This window comes from Spea bombifrons, chromosome 5 (assembly GCF_027358695.1).
Source record: "Spea bombifrons isolate aSpeBom1 chromosome 5, aSpeBom1.2.pri, whole genome shotgun sequence".
Lineage (NCBI taxonomy): Eukaryota > Metazoa > Chordata > Amphibia > Anura > Pelobatidae > Spea > Spea bombifrons.
In genome coordinates, this window is record NC_071091.1 from 109,010,654 (window position 1) to 109,030,151 (window position 19,498).

Below are 19,498 nucleotides of genomic sequence, written 5' to 3' on the forward strand. Positions count from 1 at the left end.
GTAGTTTTTTTCCTATTTCTAGTTTTTTTCAGTTGACATACGGTTTACAAATAAATATTCTGCCACCATTCATTTTTTTGTGTGTGTGTGGAAATGCCACATGCAGGATCTGCCCCGGGTGCCAAATACACTAGGCACGCCCCTGTGCCTGCCGGCGGCTCCACGCACCTAAACTCCCTTATTCCTGTATATCTGGGTTTTCAATGTTTGGTGTTTTCGGCAATGCACATTTCTGACAATTGGCGACACAGAAACCTTTAATACTCGGGAAAATCCTGTAAATACCAGACGGGGAATCTTATTCCGTGACGACTCCGTGTTGTGTTTTTTATAATGTTTTATTTGCACTGTAGGGAAATTCCTAACAGGGAAGCAGAGGGTTTTGGGGCAGAGGGTGACGTCCGTTACCCGGGTGACTGCGATGCGATGGAGAGACGGGTGACGTCCCGATCCATCCCAGACACTTCCTACTCTTTGGGAAAGTGACGGCACAGAAAGAGATCGACGATTGTTTGAAAAGCTGCTCTCAGCCGGGAAGCGAGACGCCGGCCGTACTTCACTCCGTCTTTGCGAGGAACTGGAGTACGATGGACGGTCACGTCGCTGGGGGGGGGGTGGTTGTGGTTCATGGCTTGGCTCTGACCGGCTCCTCACTGCGCTCTCCGGATGGTATAGAGAGGGGGTCACTGTGCTGAGGTGTAAGAGGGTGACAGATCTCTTGGCCCTGTTCGGTGTCATTGAGGGCACGGCTGGTTTGGAAGTCGCCGGCAGCAGATGCCGCGTTGTTATGGGGCAGGGGCTGGGAACGTTCTTGGTTTCCCAATGAGATCTGCGGTGGTTCTGTGGTGGTTTTCTCGCTCCTCTTTCTCTCGTGGGTCGAAGCCTTTGATGCTGCTTTCATCTTCCGGGACGCTTCTAGAAGGGTCTCCTCAATTAGCTGCAGGTCCAGGTTTCGGGTCAGCTGGCAGCTATGCGATGGAATAATCAGAGTAACCAAAGAACATCTGAAAGATGCGCTGCCATCCGGACCAACTAAACCTCCCTGCCGCGGTCCTGGTGGAGAAGTCACGGGGGCCGCATCTCGCTCTCCAGTTCTTACCAAAAGAGTCTTCCCTGCTGCAGCAGCCCAGCTTACGGCTGCCACCGCTGGGACCAGAACCGCGAGAGCGGCTGCTTGATGGCAGAAGCAGTCGTTCTCCGTCCCGGGATCTTCCTGAGCAGAGGGAGACATAAGGTGGCCAACGAAGCTATTTGGCCATCACAGAGGCAGCGGTCAAACATTAAGGTTTCATTAAGATCCAAAATCCAAACCTCGCCCAGATGTTACCCAAAGCCGTCCGTTTCTTCCTTCTTACCTCATCATTGCACTCGTTGGTGGTCTCTGGTGGGACGCGGCTGTCCTCTGGAAGACGATCGATCCGGATGACGACGTCCTGTAAGAGAGAAGAGGATTTCAGATACGGCGATTTGACTCGGTGCCGTCAACCAAGACAACGGGGGGGGGGACTGCAAAATAACCCCAGAGTTATTGTATGGTTTATATAGCGCCGTCATGCTTCGGAGTGTCGTCGTTATTCGGAAGGTGTGAGCGTGTTTTGGGGCATGGGGTGGAGATGATATAAAACATTATATGGACCCGGCAGTCTGATAAGGCGACGAGAGGCTACTAGGTGGGCAATTAGTTGCTGCCGGTTTCTGATTCCTAGGGGTTTAGAGACAGGTTTTCAGTTAAACATCTGAGCTGCAAATAAACAGAGAAGCTGAAAGCATGCGCGGCTGGGTCTGAAATGCTCTCGTTCGGTAATTGGTCGCGCAGAATTTAATTTAATTCACAGGGCTTTTAGCGGCTTTTAAACGTTCATCCTCTGTATTTATCCCTGTTGTGCCGCGTCTCGGCCGGACCCATCTCCTGGCGGTAAAATATCCCGTGTCAGCTTCGCGCAGCTGCTTGGCGTGGGGGAAGGCATTAGCAGGCGCGCTGATGCACCGTACTGTTTGTGAGAGCGCGTTAGGAAAGGGGTTTCACGTCCGCCGCTTCTCTCCAGCTCTCCCCATTAAGCGGAGCTCGTACCGGAGCAACAAATGTAATAATCTGACTCCTGCTCGGTGCGGCGGCCGGATGATGAGGTAGTCGTGTTGGGTGCAGAGGCCGGGGCTGTGTGTATACTCGGTGCTGTCTCGGGTGCCGGCGCTGTGTGTATACTCGGTGCTGTATCAAGTGCAGAAGCCGGGGCAGGGTGTATACTCGGTGCTGTATCAGGTGCTAGGTGTATACTCTGTGCTGTATCGGGTGCAGATGCCGGGGCTCTGTGTATACTCGGTGCTGTATCGGGTGCTGGGTCTGTGTGTATACTCGGTGCTGTATCGGGTGCTGGGGCTGGGTGTATACTCGATGCAGGGTCTGTGTGTATACTCGGTGCTGTATCGGGTGCAGAAGCCGGGGCAGGGTGTATACTCGGTGCTGTATCAGGTGCTGGGTGTATACTCTGTGCTGTATCGGATGCAGAGGCTGAGTCTGTGTATACTCGGAGCTGTTTCGGGTGCAGATGCCGGGGCTCTGTGTATACTCGGTGCTGTATCGGGTGCTGGGGCTGGGTGTATACTCGGTGCTGGGGCTGGGTGTATACTCGGTGCTGGGGCTGGGTGTAGCAGTATCTTACGGTGTAGCTTTAAATAAAACTCCCTCTGCACCTTTAGGTCTCTCTGGAAGTCATCATCAGAAAGAAGTGAGAATGTCATTGGGGTCGAGTGTTCAGCATGGATAGGGGGGAGAGTCGGTGCGAGCGGGGAGAGTCGGTGCGAGGGGGGAGAGTGTCGGTGCGAGGGGGGAGAGTGTCGGTGCGAGGGGGGGAGAGTCGGTGTGGGCGGGGAGAGTCGGTGCGAGGGGGGAGAGTCGGTGCGATCGAAGCTTCTTCTCAGTATTCATGGTGTGTAGAGAATTAAATCTAAATGAAGAGACCAACTCAAGAGTCAGCCCCCCGCCCCCGCCTGGGAATGGAGAGATGTAATAACCTCTCTAACAGACCCCTCCACGACCGTATAGCCCCTCACAGACCCTTCCCAGCCGCTCTCAGCAGTGACCTGTATGATGATCAGGATACCATACCCGGATGCTCCCTCCTCCCACGCAATGTCATCCTCCAACACGCCTCGCTCTGTTATATGAGCCAAATCTACTAGACATACTGCCATGTGATAAATAGAATGGCTCGGTGTTAATCACCCTGTTAGACAACCTGACTATGGAGGGACTGACTTCATTAGCATTGCCATAAAGCAGGGTCTTCCAACCTGCGACCCTCCAGCTGCTGCAGGACTGCATCTCCCATCCTCCTCAGCCAGCCCCTTAGCTGAAAGAGCATTATGGGAGATGTAGTCCTGCAGCAGCTGGAGGGCCGCAGGTTGGACGCCCCTGCCATAAAGCATCAGCTCAGTGTGTAAAGTCACCCAAATATCACATGACTGACAGCGATGACGCCTCCAGGTTTGCAGATAAAGGGAGTTTATTGGAACAAAATGAGATAAAACCAGGTTTTTGTCACCATCGACCGGATATAAGGCAGGTTCGGGGCTTTCGAAGCGGAATCTGGCGGCCCCTCGGGGAGAGAGCGGGGAGAGCCCACAGAAGAGCCCACAGAAGAGACCTCTGAGGTTCACCGGACAGGGGCTGTCTGAGACGTTCTTTACTTGCCCCTGGGTGCAGAGATAACACAGCGGCATTGGTTGGTGGTTCGGTATTTTTTGGGGGGGTTTGGCATCTTATCGTATATTAACCCAATAAATATCACTTCCTTTGCGATAAAAGCGCCGCTGATTCCCGCCTCTCGCAGGACTCGTTAAATACTTCAATATGTTGGACTAATTAACCCCTCACGTCTCCCGATGCGTGAAGTAACGATGCAAAACATAGCAGGATTCTGCTGCATGTTACTGTCAGCCGCCATTAACCCCTTCTGGGACGTCTTCACATCCCAGGGCCCATTTAACGCCTTCACTGCCAGTGGCTTGTCTCAAAGTTGTCCTTCATTATTTTACAGGGGAAACTTCAATTAGCATGTGACACAAACTCAGGCACTGATAGGCTGTTGCCATAGAGAGTTCCTTTATAGGCCAGGATATATGTTGACACCAGTGGTGTAATAATCATGGTCACACGGGTCGCAACTGCGACGGGACCCCTGGGGTGCCCCCTTTAAAAGCCGCTAGCAACATCTTTTCTATTCAGCCAGATTGTAAGCTCCGGGGAGCCGGCCCTCTTCTCCTTTGTTATTAAAACTTTTTCCTCAGATTTTGCAGCGCTACGGAATCTGCTGGTGCTATATAAAAAAAAATGTAATGTAACACAAAGGAGGGGGGGTAGTAATGGCTGCCGCCGACAGCTTCCCCTGCAATGATGGGATATATTTTTACTCTCTGCTCCATCCATCATCTGGAATTGGGCCCTCAGGGGTCCGCACCACCCCATCTAACACTGCTGCTGTCTTCTACTCCATCACGGTTTTACAGGTGTCACACGGACTCGTTTAACCTCTTGTTGGCTGGGGTTCCCCCCTGTAAAGAGATTAAGCAGCTAGTTAGGGCCCCCAGTGGTCTAAGGGCACGGTTAGCGGGGAACTAATAGATACGGTTTTACGGTTAAAAAATAAAACCAAATAAATTCTTTAGAAATTAGAAAATTTAAAATAAATGAAAATGTTATTAATGTATTTTTAGTATTTTTCCTATTAATAATTTTTATATCTGTGAAACTTTGAAGAGAGATTTTTATTTGTAACAAATAATGTGTTTTATATATATGAGATGGTTTTCAAAAAAGCCTTATTTGTACCCCAAAAATCTTTCTATAATTTGTGGGTTCACTAAATGAAAAAAGAGGGAAATAACGGCAGACACGGCAAAAAAACACGAATACCAGAGTAAAAAAGCCCTGGTCCTTAAGAGGTTAAAGTCTCATCAGTGAGTAAATACCCCCGGCGGGGTAATTACCAGATATTAATTGCACTTTAATGTCATCGTTATGGAAGATTATTCACTTTGCCTCATTGCTGGCAAATTACGGCCAATACGACTTCCCAATGGTTTCCATGGCGACTGCCCCAGAAACACTGCTTTTATACCCCCAGAGGTAACGGGGTCCGGGAGAGGAATGGGTTCTCGGCGGGTGATAAATGAAGTGCGATAACCTTCGTATAATCGGGAGCGGGAAGCCATTCGTCAGCGCTCCGCGGGAGGACTCCTTCTATTGGCTGCAGCCGTTTTCTCTCCCCGAGGAGGCGCGGGTGATAAATGAGGATGGAGCATACGCCAGCAAACTACAGGTGGGGGGAAGGGTCAGAATACCCCAATAACGGACAAAAACCGGGGAGCCCCGTTTAACCATCGCATTGGACCCGATAGGCGTTGAAGCAGCAGCCCTCCGTCCCTGTAAGGGTTAACTCTCTGTTACAGGTGAACAATTACCGGGGCAGGGCGCTGCGGGAGTGCGGTTACCTACGGTTACAACACCACATACATCCCGGGAATCGCTACGGTGACGACAACCTGCAGCTTCAGGCGCGGCCCCCGGGCCAACGCGTCCGGTCGTTTCATATTAACCCCCTGCCTGCCACGGAGATTCCTGTCATAGAATTTAATACAAAGAAACCCAGAGCCCGCCGGCAGATCGGCCCCGTCCGGCCCCCGTCTGTAACGACTCGAACCTTAATCGGTCGTTGGTCTCGTCTTAGATTCAGGAGCCGGATGTCTATCCCATGCATGTTTAATCCCCTCACTGTATTACCCTCTACCACCTCTGCTGGGAGGCTGTTCCGTACATCTATCCCATGCATGTTTACATTCTCACACTGTATTAACATCTACCACTTCTGCTGGGAGTCCAAGGACTGATTAAGGTTGGAGTCTTTACAGTCTTGTAAGTAAATATTGTAAATGGAAGATCTGAATATGTTGTGTTTCCCGTTTCCCGCTTCGGCTCCCTTTCATTTCATAGAAGCGCACCCCTCCCCCGCCGCGCCGGATCTGATTCCCGCCTCTAATGGCATTTTTGTGATAAATGTAACTTTCTGATGTGTTTTGAGTCTTCTGAACGCGGTGCGATCCGGGGAGGAGAACGAGAGCCCGGAGCCCCCGCTGTGCATGCGCATAATCGCTGCGCGGAATGACTTCTTCCCATTAAACTCATACAAAATAATAAAGCTTTCCATAATGGGGCCGTTTCTCTGCCGCAACCGGGGGCTCCGTGTAAATCGAATGAATTTAATCCGTGCGTCTGTATACAGTAATATAACCCCCAGCGCTGTATACAGTAATATAACCCCCCCGCGCTGTATACAGTAATATAACCCCCCCGCGCTGTATACAGTAATATACCCCCCCCGCGCTGTATACAGTAATATAACCCCCCAGCGCTGTATACAGTAATATAACCCCCAGCGCTGTATACAGTAATATAACCCCCAGCGCTGTATACAGTAATATAACCCCCAGCGCTGTATACAGTAATATAACCCCCAGCACTGTATACAGTAATATAACCCCCCAGCACTGTATACAGTAATATAACCCCAGCACTGTATACAGTAATATAACCCCCCCGCACCCTGTATACAGTAATATAACCCCCAGCACTGTATACAGTAATATAACCCCCAGCGCTGTATACAGTAATATAACCCCCCAGCGCTGTATACAGTAATATAACCCCCCAGTGCTGTATACAGTAATATACCCCCCAGCACTGTATACAGTAATATAACCCCAGCGCTGTATACAGTAATATAACCCCCCAGCGCTGTATACAGTAATATAACCCCCAGCGCTGTATACAGTAATATAACCCCCAGCGCTGTATACAGTAATATAACCCCCAGCGCTGTATACAGTAATATAACCCTCCAGCGCTGTATACAGTAATATAACCCCCAGCGCTGTATACAGTAATATAACCCCCCCGCGCTGTATACAGTAATATAACCCCCCGCGCTGTATACAGTAATATAACCCCCCCCACGCTGTATACAGTAATATAACCCCCCGCGCTGTATACAGTAATATAACCCCCCCCACACGCTGTATACAGTAATATAACCCCCCCCCACGCTGTATACAGTAATATAACCCCCCCCACGCTGTATACAGTAATATAACCCCCCGCGCTGTATACAGTAATATAACCCCCAGCGCTGTATACAGTAATATAACCCCCCGCGCTGTATACAGTAATATAACCCCCCAGTGCTGTATACAGTAATATAACCCCCCAGCGCTGTATACAGTAATATAACCCCCCCACGCTGTATACAGTAATAACCCCCCCGCGCTGTATACAGTAATAACCCCCAGCGCTGTATACAGTAATATAACCCCCCGCGCTATATACAGTAATATAACCCCCCAGCACTGTATACAGTGATATAACCCCCCAGCACTGTATACAGTAATATAACCCCCCCAGCACTGTATACAGTAATATAACCCCCCGCGCTGTATACAGTAATATAACCCCCCGCGCTGTATACAGTAATAACCCCCAGCGCTGTATACAGTAATATAACCCCCCGCGCTGTATACAGTAATATAACCCCCCGCACGCTGTATACAGTAACATAACCCCCCAGCGCTGTATACAGTAATATAACCCCCAGCGCTGTATACAGTAATATAACCCCCAGTGCTGTATACAGTAATATAACCCCCCGCGCTGTATACAGTAATATAACCCCCAGCGCTGTATACAGTAATATAACCCCCCGCGCTGTATACAGTAATATAACCCCCAGCGCTGTATACAGTAATATAACCCCCGAGCGCTGTATACAGTAATATAACTCCCAGCACTGTATACAGTAATATAACCCCCCAGCACTGTATACAGTAATATAACCCCCCCCGCGCTGTATACAGTAATATAACCCCCCCCGCGCTGTATATACAGTAATATAACCCCCAGCGCTGTATACAGTAATATAACCCCCCCAGCGCTGTATACAGTAATATAACCCCCCCAGCGCTGTATACAGTAATATAACCCCCAGCGCTGTATACAGTAATATAACCCCCAGCGCTGTATACAGTAATATAACCCCCCGCGCTGTATACAGTAATATAACCCCCCCGCGCTGTATACAGTAATATAACCCCCAGCGCTGTATACAGTAATATAACCCCCCGCGCTGTATACAGTAATATAACCCCCAGCGCTGTATACAGTAATATAACCCCCAGCGCTGTATACAGTAATATAACCCCCCCGCACTGTATACAGTAATATAACCCCCCAGCGCTGTATACAGTAATATAACCCCCAGTGCTGTATACAGTAATATAACCCCCCAGCGCTGTATACAGTAATATAACCCCCCAGCGCTGTATACAGTAATATAACCCCCAGTGCTGTATACAGTAATATAACCCCCAGTGCTGTATACAGTAATATAACCCCCAGCGCTGTATACAGTAATATAACCCCCCGCGCTGTATACAGTAATATAACCCCCCGCGCTGTATACAGTAATATAACCCCCCCGCGCTGTATACAGTAATATAACCCCCCAGCGCTGTATACAGTAATATAAATCCCCAGCGCTGTATACAGTAATATAACCCCCCCGCGCTGTATACAGTAATATAACCCCCAGCGCTGTATACAGTAATATAACCCCCCCGCGCTGTATACAGTAATATAACCCCCCGCGCTGTATACAGTAATATAACCCCCCAGCGCTGTATACAGTAATATAACCCCCCGCGCTGTATACAGTAATATAACCCCCCCGCGCTGTATACAGTAATATAACCCCCCCGCGCTGTATACAGTAATATAACCCCCCGCGCTGTATACAGTAATATAACCCCCCAGCACTGTATACAGTAATATAACCCCCAGCGCTGTATACAGTAATATAACCCCCCGCACTGTATACAGTAATATAACCCCCAGCGCTGTATACAGTAATATAACCCCCGCACTGTATACAGTAATATAACCCCCCGCACTGTATACAGTAATATAACCCCCAGCGCTGTATAATAATCCCCAGCGCTGTATACAGTAATATAACCCCCCCGCGCTGTATACAGTAATATAACCCCCCACGCTGTATACAGTAATATAACCCCCAGCGCTGTATACAGTAATATAACCCCCAGCGCTGTATACAGTAATATAACCCCCAGCGCTGTATACAGTAATATAACCCCCAGCACTGTATACAGTAATATAACCCCCAGCGCTGTATACAGTAATATAACCCCCACCGCTGTATACAGTAATGTAACCCCCAGCGCTGTATACGGTAATATAACCCCCCAGCACTGTATACGGTAATATAACCCCCCCGCACGCTGTATACGGTAATATAACCCCCCGCACGCTGTATACGGTAATATAACCCCCCGCACGCTGTATACAGTAATATAACCCCCCAGCGCTGTATACAGTAATATAACCCCCAGCGCTGTATACAGTAATATAACCCCCAGCGCTGTATACAGTAATATAACCCCATGCGCTGTATACAGTAATATAACCCCCCAGCGCTGTATACAGTAATATAACCCCCCAGCGCTGTATACAGTAATATAACCCCCAGCGCTGTATACAGTAATATAACCCCCCAGCGCTGTATACAGTAATATAACCCCCCAGCGCTGTATACAGTAATATAACCCCCAGAGCTGTATACAGTAATATAACCCCCAGAGCTGTATACAGTAATACAACCCTCCAGCACTGTATACAGTAATATAACCCCCAGCGCTGTATACAGTAATATAACCCCCCAGTGCTGTATATAGTAATATAACCCCCAGCGCTGTATACAGTAATATAACCCCCCAGCGCTGTATACAGTAATATAACCCCCCAGCGCTGTATACAGTAATATAACCCCCAGCGCTGTATACAGTAATATAACCCCCCAGCGCTGTATACAGTAATATAACCCCCCAGCGCTGTATACAGTAATATAACCCCCAGAGCTGTATACAGTAATATAACCCCCAGAGCTGTATACAGTAATACAACCCCCCAGCACTGTATACAGTAATATAACCCCCAGCGCTGTATACAGTAATATAACCCCCCAGTGCTGTATATAGTAATATAACCCCCAGCGCTGTATACAGTAATCTAAACATTATACAGGGGGCCGGCTCACTGATTTCTCTATACATTATACAGGGGCCGGTCGCTGATTTATCTATACATTATACAGGGGGCCGGTCACTGATTTATCTATACATTATACAGGGGCCGGTCACTGATTTATCTATACATTATACAGGGGGCCGGTCACTGATTTCTCTATACATTATACAGGGGCCGGTCGCTGATTTATCTATACATTATACAGGGGGCCGGTCACTGATTTATCTATACATTATACAGGGGCCGGTCACTGATTTATCTATACATTATACAGGGGGCCGGTCGCTGATTTATCTATACATTATACAGGGGCCGGGCACTGATTTATCTATACATTATACAGGGGCCGGTCACTGATTAATCTATACAGTATACAGGGGGCCGGTCAGTGATATATCCATGTTCCTGGCCCATCAGTCACTGACTGGAAGGGTCTGGCCGCTACCAGCTGTTTCTGCTCATAGGAATCCATCAGACACACAGATAACAGGGAGCTGATGGGGGGGGCCAGTGAATGTGGATACAGTTTTAACCCTTTGCTAGCTTTGCGGGCAGGAGCCCTGTCCGTATATATTTAGGAGTCAGCGTCCCAGTGACGCCGGAGTTAGAATGTTGTGAGGTTTCCGAGGTGATATCGCTGCAGCGATCCGGTCACATGCACAGACCGGAGACTCCGCCCACAAACGGAGAAATCCGTATTATTAACCTTTTTGTTTCTGGCTGCGGTTAGTAATTATACGTCTGGATAATTGAGCCGGGAAATAGCCGCAATAAGATATTTCAGAGGTTTTTATGTACGGATCGGCCCCATCCGGCCCGTCTAGTCGCCCGTTTCTCCTGCTGTAACAACTCAAACCTTAATCAGTCGTTGGTCTCGTCTTAGATTCAGGAGCCGTATGTCTATCCCATGCATGTTTAATACCCTCACTGTATTACCCTCTACCACTTCTGCTGGGAGGCTGATCCGCTTATCCACCACCCTCTCAGTAAAGGTTCTGTTTTCCCATCTCTCTGTGACACTAATTTGAATTTCTCACTTTTTCCTCAAAGTCACTTTGAAGCGGCAGAAAATGGGCATGAATCCTGCGCATGCTGCGAGGTGTCCTCCGTCTTGTCCCGGTGCCAGCTGGCAGCGTTTGGATCGTTATTTCCGGACGGCAGCCGGCGGCCGGGACTCTCGCAGGATAATCTATTGCCCTGCGTGGCCGGGGCTTTCCTGCCTCTCACTCCGTCTGTCGGGGCAGAAGCCGTACTGACCGGCTGAGCTGTGAGAACCGGACCCGGTGTTAGCGGATCGTGCGTACGCACAAAACAGCATGGCCCCCGGTATACGGCCCCCACCTGCATGGTTTTCCAAAAGCGATTGCAAGCTCTTTGGGGCAGATGATATGAGAGCTGTGTTTGATGTGTCCCAGGGGCCCGTGGGGGAGGGGAGAGTCATTCATTTCATTGCTTCTGCCCCCTGAGCCTTAAAGTACCCCGGAAACCGAGATGCGGTGGCAGAGCGCCCCCCCTCTGCACAGGTGCAACACGAATCCCCCCCATGCGCGCCACATGACACCCCGCAGTTGCCACATGGCACCCTGTGATTGCGTTGCTACATTATAACATTATAAGATGTCCTCCAGTGTCCCCAACAAACACGACTTCACCCCAGTAACGAGCGATGGTGGAACTCAGCTCCCAATCCAGGAAAGTCCCAACAAATCCAGGGCACCTGGCAGCTATACCCCTCACCTTCACTCAACTGTTACCACCGGGAAGGGAATTTAGGGGCAAAAGACAATCCCTTCTCTCAGCCAATAGAGACGCCGCCCTCCGCTCCGGGCCCAGATATTACCCCGTGTGCTGTGAAAAGTATTAGTTGGCACAGAGGGCTCCTGTGTTTGCTGACCGCGCATGGTCGGGTGCGCAGGGCTGACCCCACGGGCACACACGGCAGCTAACGCAGGCTAAAAGACAGGGGCGTTCTCGGGGGCTATATAACAGAGGAGCGAGGGCATATTGCCCCGTTATTAAAGGGGGCGCTAATTTACAGCCCCCTGACTGATTGGTGAATCTGCCCTTTAAATTGGTTCTAATAACGTCTGATAACGCGATTGTCAGGAAGTAAAGGTATTCTGAATGAAGACACCTGTATTCAAGCAGGGATTCAGCTGAGATATCATTAAATTAAAGGGGAATATGAAGGAGAATCGTTATTTTTCCGATGAATATTTATAGGCGTTCATGTCGTTTACGTTTATATCGGAAGAAACGGTTCTGTGGGCCGTGTGGGTTGTTGTAGGTTTGTAGAACGCTGCCCCCTTCTGTCTCATTTGGGCTTTGCAGGGAATAACAATTTACTCAACGCTACTCGCAGTCCATACATTCAAAAGGGACGACAAGTCTACAACAGACAGACTGATACATTAGGGAAAGAGGGCTTGGCTTGAGAGCTTGCAATCTAGAAACCTAGAATCTGCCTGCTTTATCAGTTTTAACGACTCAAACCTTAATCAGTCGTTGGTCTATCTCATGCATGTTTAATACTCTCACTGTATTACCCTCTACCGCTTCTGCTGGGAGGCTGCTCCACTTATCTACCACCCTCTCCGTAAAGTAACATTCCATCTAAGGCCAACTCATTTGCCCATTTGGTACACGCGCGCTTGGCCTCGTTCGTTGCAATAGTCTAGAACTCGACACCTCCATCTTCTGTACACAGATTAATACCGGTATATCGCTAGCAAATAAACGGAGATTTGGGTAAATCAGGAGTTTATTTGTCCAAATAGGGAAAGATACAGAAAGGCAAAAAGGGCAGGCGGGGAGTATACCATCACAGGGTCAGTGAGTCTGTGTGCGGGATTGGCCGGAACGTCGGCTTATCAGATTTGTGCATTTGGATTTGGAAAAAACGAGGCAAGAAGCCCCCCAAAAAAACAAAGCAAATAAACCTAACAAATTTTCATCCGAAATTTACCTTCTCTGCGACCGCTTTAGCGTTCATGATTTATATATCGCCACCGTATTCTGCAGCGCTGTACAATGTATGTTATTATTATTATTAGGGCTGCAACTAACGATTATTTTCATAATCAATTAGTTGGCCCCCTGATGTACCACTCCACCCTCCCCAGATATGCCTTTTACCCCTCTGATATGCCACTCTGCCCCCCTAGAGATGCTTTATACCTCCAGTTATACCAATCAATAATCAATATCAATAATAACACACATTGTACAGCGCTGCGGAGTATGATGGCGATATATAAATAATAATAACACACATTGTACAGCGCTGCGGAGTATGACGGCGATATATAAATAATAATAACACACATTGTACAGCACTGCGGAGTATGATGGCGATATATAAATAATAATAACACACATTGTACAGCGCTGCGGAGTATGACGGCGATATATAAATAATAATAATAACACACATTGTACAGCGCTGCGGAGTATGACGGCGATATATAAATAATAATAATAACACATTGTACAGCGCTGCGGAGTATGACGGCGATATATAAATAATAATAACACACATTGTACAGCGCTGCGGAGTATGACGGCGATATATAAATAATAATAATAACACATTGTACAGCGCTGCGGAGTATGACGGCGATATATAAATAATAATAACACATTGTACAGCGCTGCGGAGTATGACGGCGATATATAAATAATAATAACACATTGTACAGCGCTGCGGAGTATGACGGCGATATATAAATAATAATAATAACACATTGTACAGCGCTGCGGAGTATGACGGTGATATATAAATAATAATAACACACATTGTACAGCGCTGCGGAGTATGATGGCGATATATAAATAATAATAACACATTGTACAGCGCTGCGGAGTATGACAGCGATATATAAATAATAATAACACACATTGTACAGCGCTGCGGAGTATGACGGCGATATATAAATAATAATAACACACATTGTACAGCGCTGCGGAGTATGACGGCGATATATAAATAATAATAACACACATTGTACAGCGCTGCGGAGTATGACGGCGATATATAAATAATAATAATAACACACATTGTACAGCGCTGCGGAGTATGACGGCGATATATAAATAATAATAACACATTGTACAGCGCTGCGGAGTATGACGGCGATATATAAATAATAATAACACACATTGTACAGCGCTGCGGAGTATGACGGTGATATATAAATAATAATAACACACATTGTACAACGCTGCGGAGTATGACGGCGATATATAAATAATAACACATTGTACAGCGCTGCGGAGTATGACGGCGATATATAAATAATAATAACACATTGTACAGCGCTGCGGAGTATGACGGTGATATATAAATAATAATAACACACATTGTACAGCGCTGCGGAGTATGACGGCGATATATAGGAGAAGCGGCTATCAGCGCGCATCACACAGACCCCTACCGGCTGCCGGAGAGGATCCAGGTCCCCTGCAGCGCCCTGCTGCTTCCAAACTCTCTCTCTCCTCTGTCCCTCAGTCAGGCTTTATTGCAGTCGGTGCAGCTCATTACGCGCAGCTGACCGGTGCGTTGGAGTCGGCTTAACCTCCTGGCCTGGATCCTGTGTCAGTCCGGGTGCATGGAAACTGCGGGGTGGAGCAGCAGCCTGCCCTATATGTCATACAAAACCCTGCAAAATTGAGGGGGAATGTATACCCCTTCCACAACAACACCCCGCACCTTGTTACATCATTTATTTTGTGTTTTTTTACCACACATTGTACTTCAGGTGTGAATTTACAGCTCCTGGTAGACGTCACACCGCACCTCAATGTGTTCAGCAGCAGCATCTCCCGAGTAACGAGTTACCCCCCATGCATGAGTTTCTCGGGTTGTTTGGGGGCTGAAGGGTGCAATTAGTTTTCAATGTTACCAAGTATTTATTTTTTAGAAATCTGGGCTCCATTGACTTGCATGCTTGAATGCAGATTTTTCTGGAGGGTCCCTCTTGGAAACGTGTTTATTTCTTAATGGGCGCCGTCGTGGGAGATAGGCCACACAGGGGCCCTGTTTCAGAATACGGTGTTGCTGAAGGCCCCGACATTGAGGCATTGCAGCAAAACCGCTGAAGGGAAGAACGCAATCTTAGATAGTTTTCTAAGCTTATTTACCACCATTTTTCAGTTAGCTGTTTTTGTGTGAGTGCCTGGCACGTCATTGGTCGTTAAGGGGTTAAAGTCGCAAATGGTAAAAAAAAAAAAAAAAAAAAGGAGCAGAGGACCCTGCTCTTTGGAGCTTACAATCTACTCAAACAGAGTAACCAGCAAAATCATTCAGGAACGTAACTAGAAGCCACAGGGTCCCCTGGAACCTGAACAGCCCTCACCTCTCGCATTCACCAAGCACAATGTCCCAGAGCCTGCGTCTCTCTCCCCCTGCGCAAACCGATCCGGCATGCAGGAAATAGTTAATTGTTTTATATAAAGCGCCATCATATTCAACAGCGCTGTACAATGAATGCGATGTCAATTCACGCATGCCGGGAAAGAGGCACTCGTTGTGTTACCTGCAGCCAGCGGCTTTTAAAGGGGAGGAAAGTCACTCGGGGCCCCTGGAGTGGAGCTCTTGCGACCCATGCGGCCATGACTTTTATGCCTCTGGATTCTGAAATGCCGCTATGCTGACGCTTCGAGGGTTAAATCTTGTATTATGTAATGGTTTGAAATAAGAATCCATTCTTTCCATTCTTCTGATGCTTTAATAAATAATATTCATCAGCCAATCATTTAATGCTTTACAGAAGTACTTTTAATAAAGCAGAGTTTGTTGGATAAAATGTTGCCAGATGCCATTGGCTCCTCCCACCATATCCCGCCAGCTGGGGGTTCTATATAAAATATACATTCTCCATCAGCTTCTCTAACAAACATGGAGAAAGGCAGCAGAATAAGCAAACCAGGGAACTTTCTGGGGCCTTTGCTCTTCGGGGGAGTGGCTTAGCAAGGGGCAGAGCTAGCTCTGCAGGCAGACAGGGTTCGGCCTGATAGTGGGCGTGCCTAAACCGGCAACCCAGACACAACAGCTTCACCCAGACATCCCAGGTCTGAGAATAAGGCACCGGCGGGCAGTCAGATTACCCATTTGCGTCACGTGACATCAAGCATTCCGGGTAACGTTTTGGAGGGAGCCAAGATCAGGGGTCAGCCCTTCCTAATGCGCAGTGAAGTTGGGGAGCTCTCCCCCAAGTTTGTGAATAGACCCCAAGCTGAATGGTGTATTAAAGCGCATGCGCCCCCTTCAGCTTAACTAAATGTATAGATCAACACCGTGTTTCTAAGGTGCACACGTGCCATAGTGCCAAGAAAAACAAAGAAGGCCCTCAGGCCAAGTCGCACGGCTCGCCTCGGATGAGTTTTATCAGCTCGTTGGTGAGCGCGTAGCGGTTATTGTTCCAGTTAAAGTAAGATGGCGGCTCGCCGCAGGACGCGTTGCTGTATTCAAAACAGGGGCTCAGCTCAAAGGCGAGGGAGGATTTCACGAGCCCGACCCCGCCACATTTCTCAGGAGCCGGGTGATAAACCCGTCCGTTCTCCGGTAACATCACCAGTCTCTCCGGGTCAAACTTCACCGCCAGCTTCTCCCCTCCCCCACAGTAGGATAGGAGGTGATCCCCCGAGGCTGCGTCGCCCACCAAGTGAGTGAATACGATGGGGCGGTCATCGCAGCGAATGAAATTCCTCTCTGGGCCGCAGGGCGAGACGTAAGGGAAATCCTCCTGGTAGCGGCCGGTCGCGTTCCTTTTCAGCCGCTTGAAGAAAAACACCAGAAACGGTCTGTCTGCAGAAATAAATCTCAGAATTAGTGTTTTAGGGAAAGGGGTGAATTCTGTCCACTTTTATACCCCCGCTGCAAGCCAACCTGCATACCCCATAACCACATGACCCTACTGGCCAGTCCAGATCGCTTAACGCAATAACACTATCATTGGGTGGAAGAGCCTCCCAGCAGAAGCGGTAGAAGCTAATCCAGTGAGAGAATTTAAACTGGCGGAGGCTGTCATATGTACAGTATACACGTTACAAATACTTTGCTCTACGTGTGCAGATCATACATCCTGGCATATAGAGGAAGTTTTTCAGTTTCTATGGCAACAGCCTATAAGTGCCTGCATTTGTGTCACATGACAAGCTTTCCCTGTAAAATAACGAATGAGGTCAGTCCAGACGGCCTCGCCGATTCCAGGCGTTGGGGAAGGATGCACAGCGAGGGCATCAACACACACACTACCCCCAATGCCTGTAAACCGCGCACATGCGCAAACAAACGAGACCCGGGGCTGCTGAACGGCAGCTACCAGGAAAGCAAGCGAGCCGCGTTTCTCACTAAAAAACCTTTACCGGCTCGCGGCCCCCTGCGGACCGCCCCAATCTACTGAACGTTAGTAACCACCTCGGCAGCCCAAACCTTCGCATCATATTCACACCCCAACAAAACTATTATGGCAGCCGGTAATATACTTTAACACGTGCTGTACGTCTCTTACGCGTTTCCACCCCCCCAGCAGCGCCAGTTCATGAATTATTAATAATAATAATAACAATAAATCCGAGCTCATAGCGCATGATACCAGATGAATGCCCTGTAACGTCTCAGAGCGCCACCTGCTGGTTACAGATGGAAATGACAGAAATCAGTAAACGTTATTTATAACTAAACATTTTTATATATAACTAAAGGTTTCACGGGGTCAGAAATATCAGAATGCGGGAGAATTCACAAGAAATAAACCGTTCAAAATATAAATTCTTTGATTCACTCTTTACAGAGGCTACAATTGCCACTGCGTTTCTCGCTCGCTTGTGGCCGGCGCATTTCTCGGGCTTTCTGAATTGAAAGCTGTGCTGTGATTGGCTGAGAACCAAGAATATAAGGCATATCAGAGGCATATAGGGGGTATAAGGCATATCAGAGTGGCAAATAAAAAGGAAATAAAAACATTTTTCTCAATCATAGTTTTTATTAAATATGAATAAATAGTTTACATGTCAATATTTACTAATAACGCGTTTTTCTTATAGGGTAGTTCTATATTCAGGCTTTTTCTTTTTCATACATTAATATTCAAAATTTGGGGGGTCGTCTTATAATCGACCAAATGCTGCATTATTTCGAAAAAAATCCCTACTTGTGCTGAAAAAATCAATGTATAATATGTGGGGTGGAATAAACGAGTTAGCGGGCGATCAGCGTTGAATGAAGTCAGCGAAGACAAAAAAACTGCTCTGGTCATTTAGTGCAAACATGGGGAAAAAAACAGTCCTGAAGGGGTTAAACCAAGTGTCATAAAAAAACAGAACCCGCCTGCATTTCCCTTGCTGATGATGTCACAGCTCGTACCTTTAAAGCAGGTGATGAAATTCTTCACTTTGGTATCGTCCAAAAACAGCTGAAAAACAGATCATAAAGTTTAATGGAATCGGGTTAATCCGGGCGGAATACGTCTATTTACCAGATTATCAAACTCTTAATATTCTGTCCCGCCAGTTGGGGGGGGGAGCGAGGGGGTAGGAGGAAGCGGCTCCTAATGTTATGAAGGTGTGAGGGAATTAGTTGCCCCTCTGCTTGATCTCCCTGACTGTCCTGTTACCCCTAGCACAAGCAAGAGTAGGACATTTGGGCAGGTACACAGGACAGCGGGACTGTCCTACAAACCCTGGGACACTTGGGAGCAATGGCATATGATGGCATACTGTAACTGGGCTGCATATGAATCATGCAACTGTTAACCATTTAGTCGGCGTGTCCCTCTGACGTCATACAGTCAACATATTCCATGGCGCAGCGAGAAGCAATAAAAGACTCCAATGCAGAGAATGATCCGGAGAGCTTGCAATCTAAGCTGAAGGGAAGGCGGGGTATCAGGACCATGGAGGTTGTTGTTCAGCCGTGAATTACCCCACGTGACCCATATATGACCCAAACGCCCCGGGCGTGTTGCGGGTACTCGGCTATTAGGGCCTCTGACGCGCTATGAGGAGTACAGGCTGTGGCCCCCAGGGGCCTGCACCGCCGGCTCGGCTCTCACCTGGCCCTGGTGGTCGATGTAATAGAAATACTCTCGGACCCGGGGCTCGGGGCTCTGGCCCTGCACATAAGCCAGGCCCCGGCGGTAGAGGAGACAGGGAGCGGTGGGGAGACGGGAGTGGTGCCCCAGGGTGAGCAGGCCTCGGGACAGCGGCAGCCGCCCAACCCGGAGAAGCGCTGGGCAAAGCATGGGCAGGAAAGGTCGAGGGCTCTCGGCAGAGATAGGCCGCGGGGTTACTATAGCAACTGCTGGTCCTTACCTCACTCATTAGCAGAGGGAAACAAATAGAGAGGCCATT

General features: G+C 48.3%; 1 protein-coding gene across 1 annotated transcript; it reads right to left on the bottom strand.

Annotated features, from left to right (window-relative positions):
* Positions 1 to 16,314: 16,314 nt before the first annotated feature.
* Positions 16,315 to 19,389, bottom strand: C5H8orf82 (chromosome 5 C8orf82 homolog). Its single transcript, XM_053467934.1, has 3 exons — positions 19,201 to 19,389; positions 18,513 to 18,561; positions 16,315 to 16,952 (listed from the first exon to the last, which is right to left on the bottom strand). Exons 1-3 carry the CDS (start codon positions 19,387 to 19,389, stop codon positions 16,495 to 16,497), a joined length of 696 nt encoding a protein of 231 aa, XP_053323909.1. The 3' UTR covers positions 16,315 to 16,494.
* Positions 19,390 to 19,498: the final 109 nt, after the last annotated feature.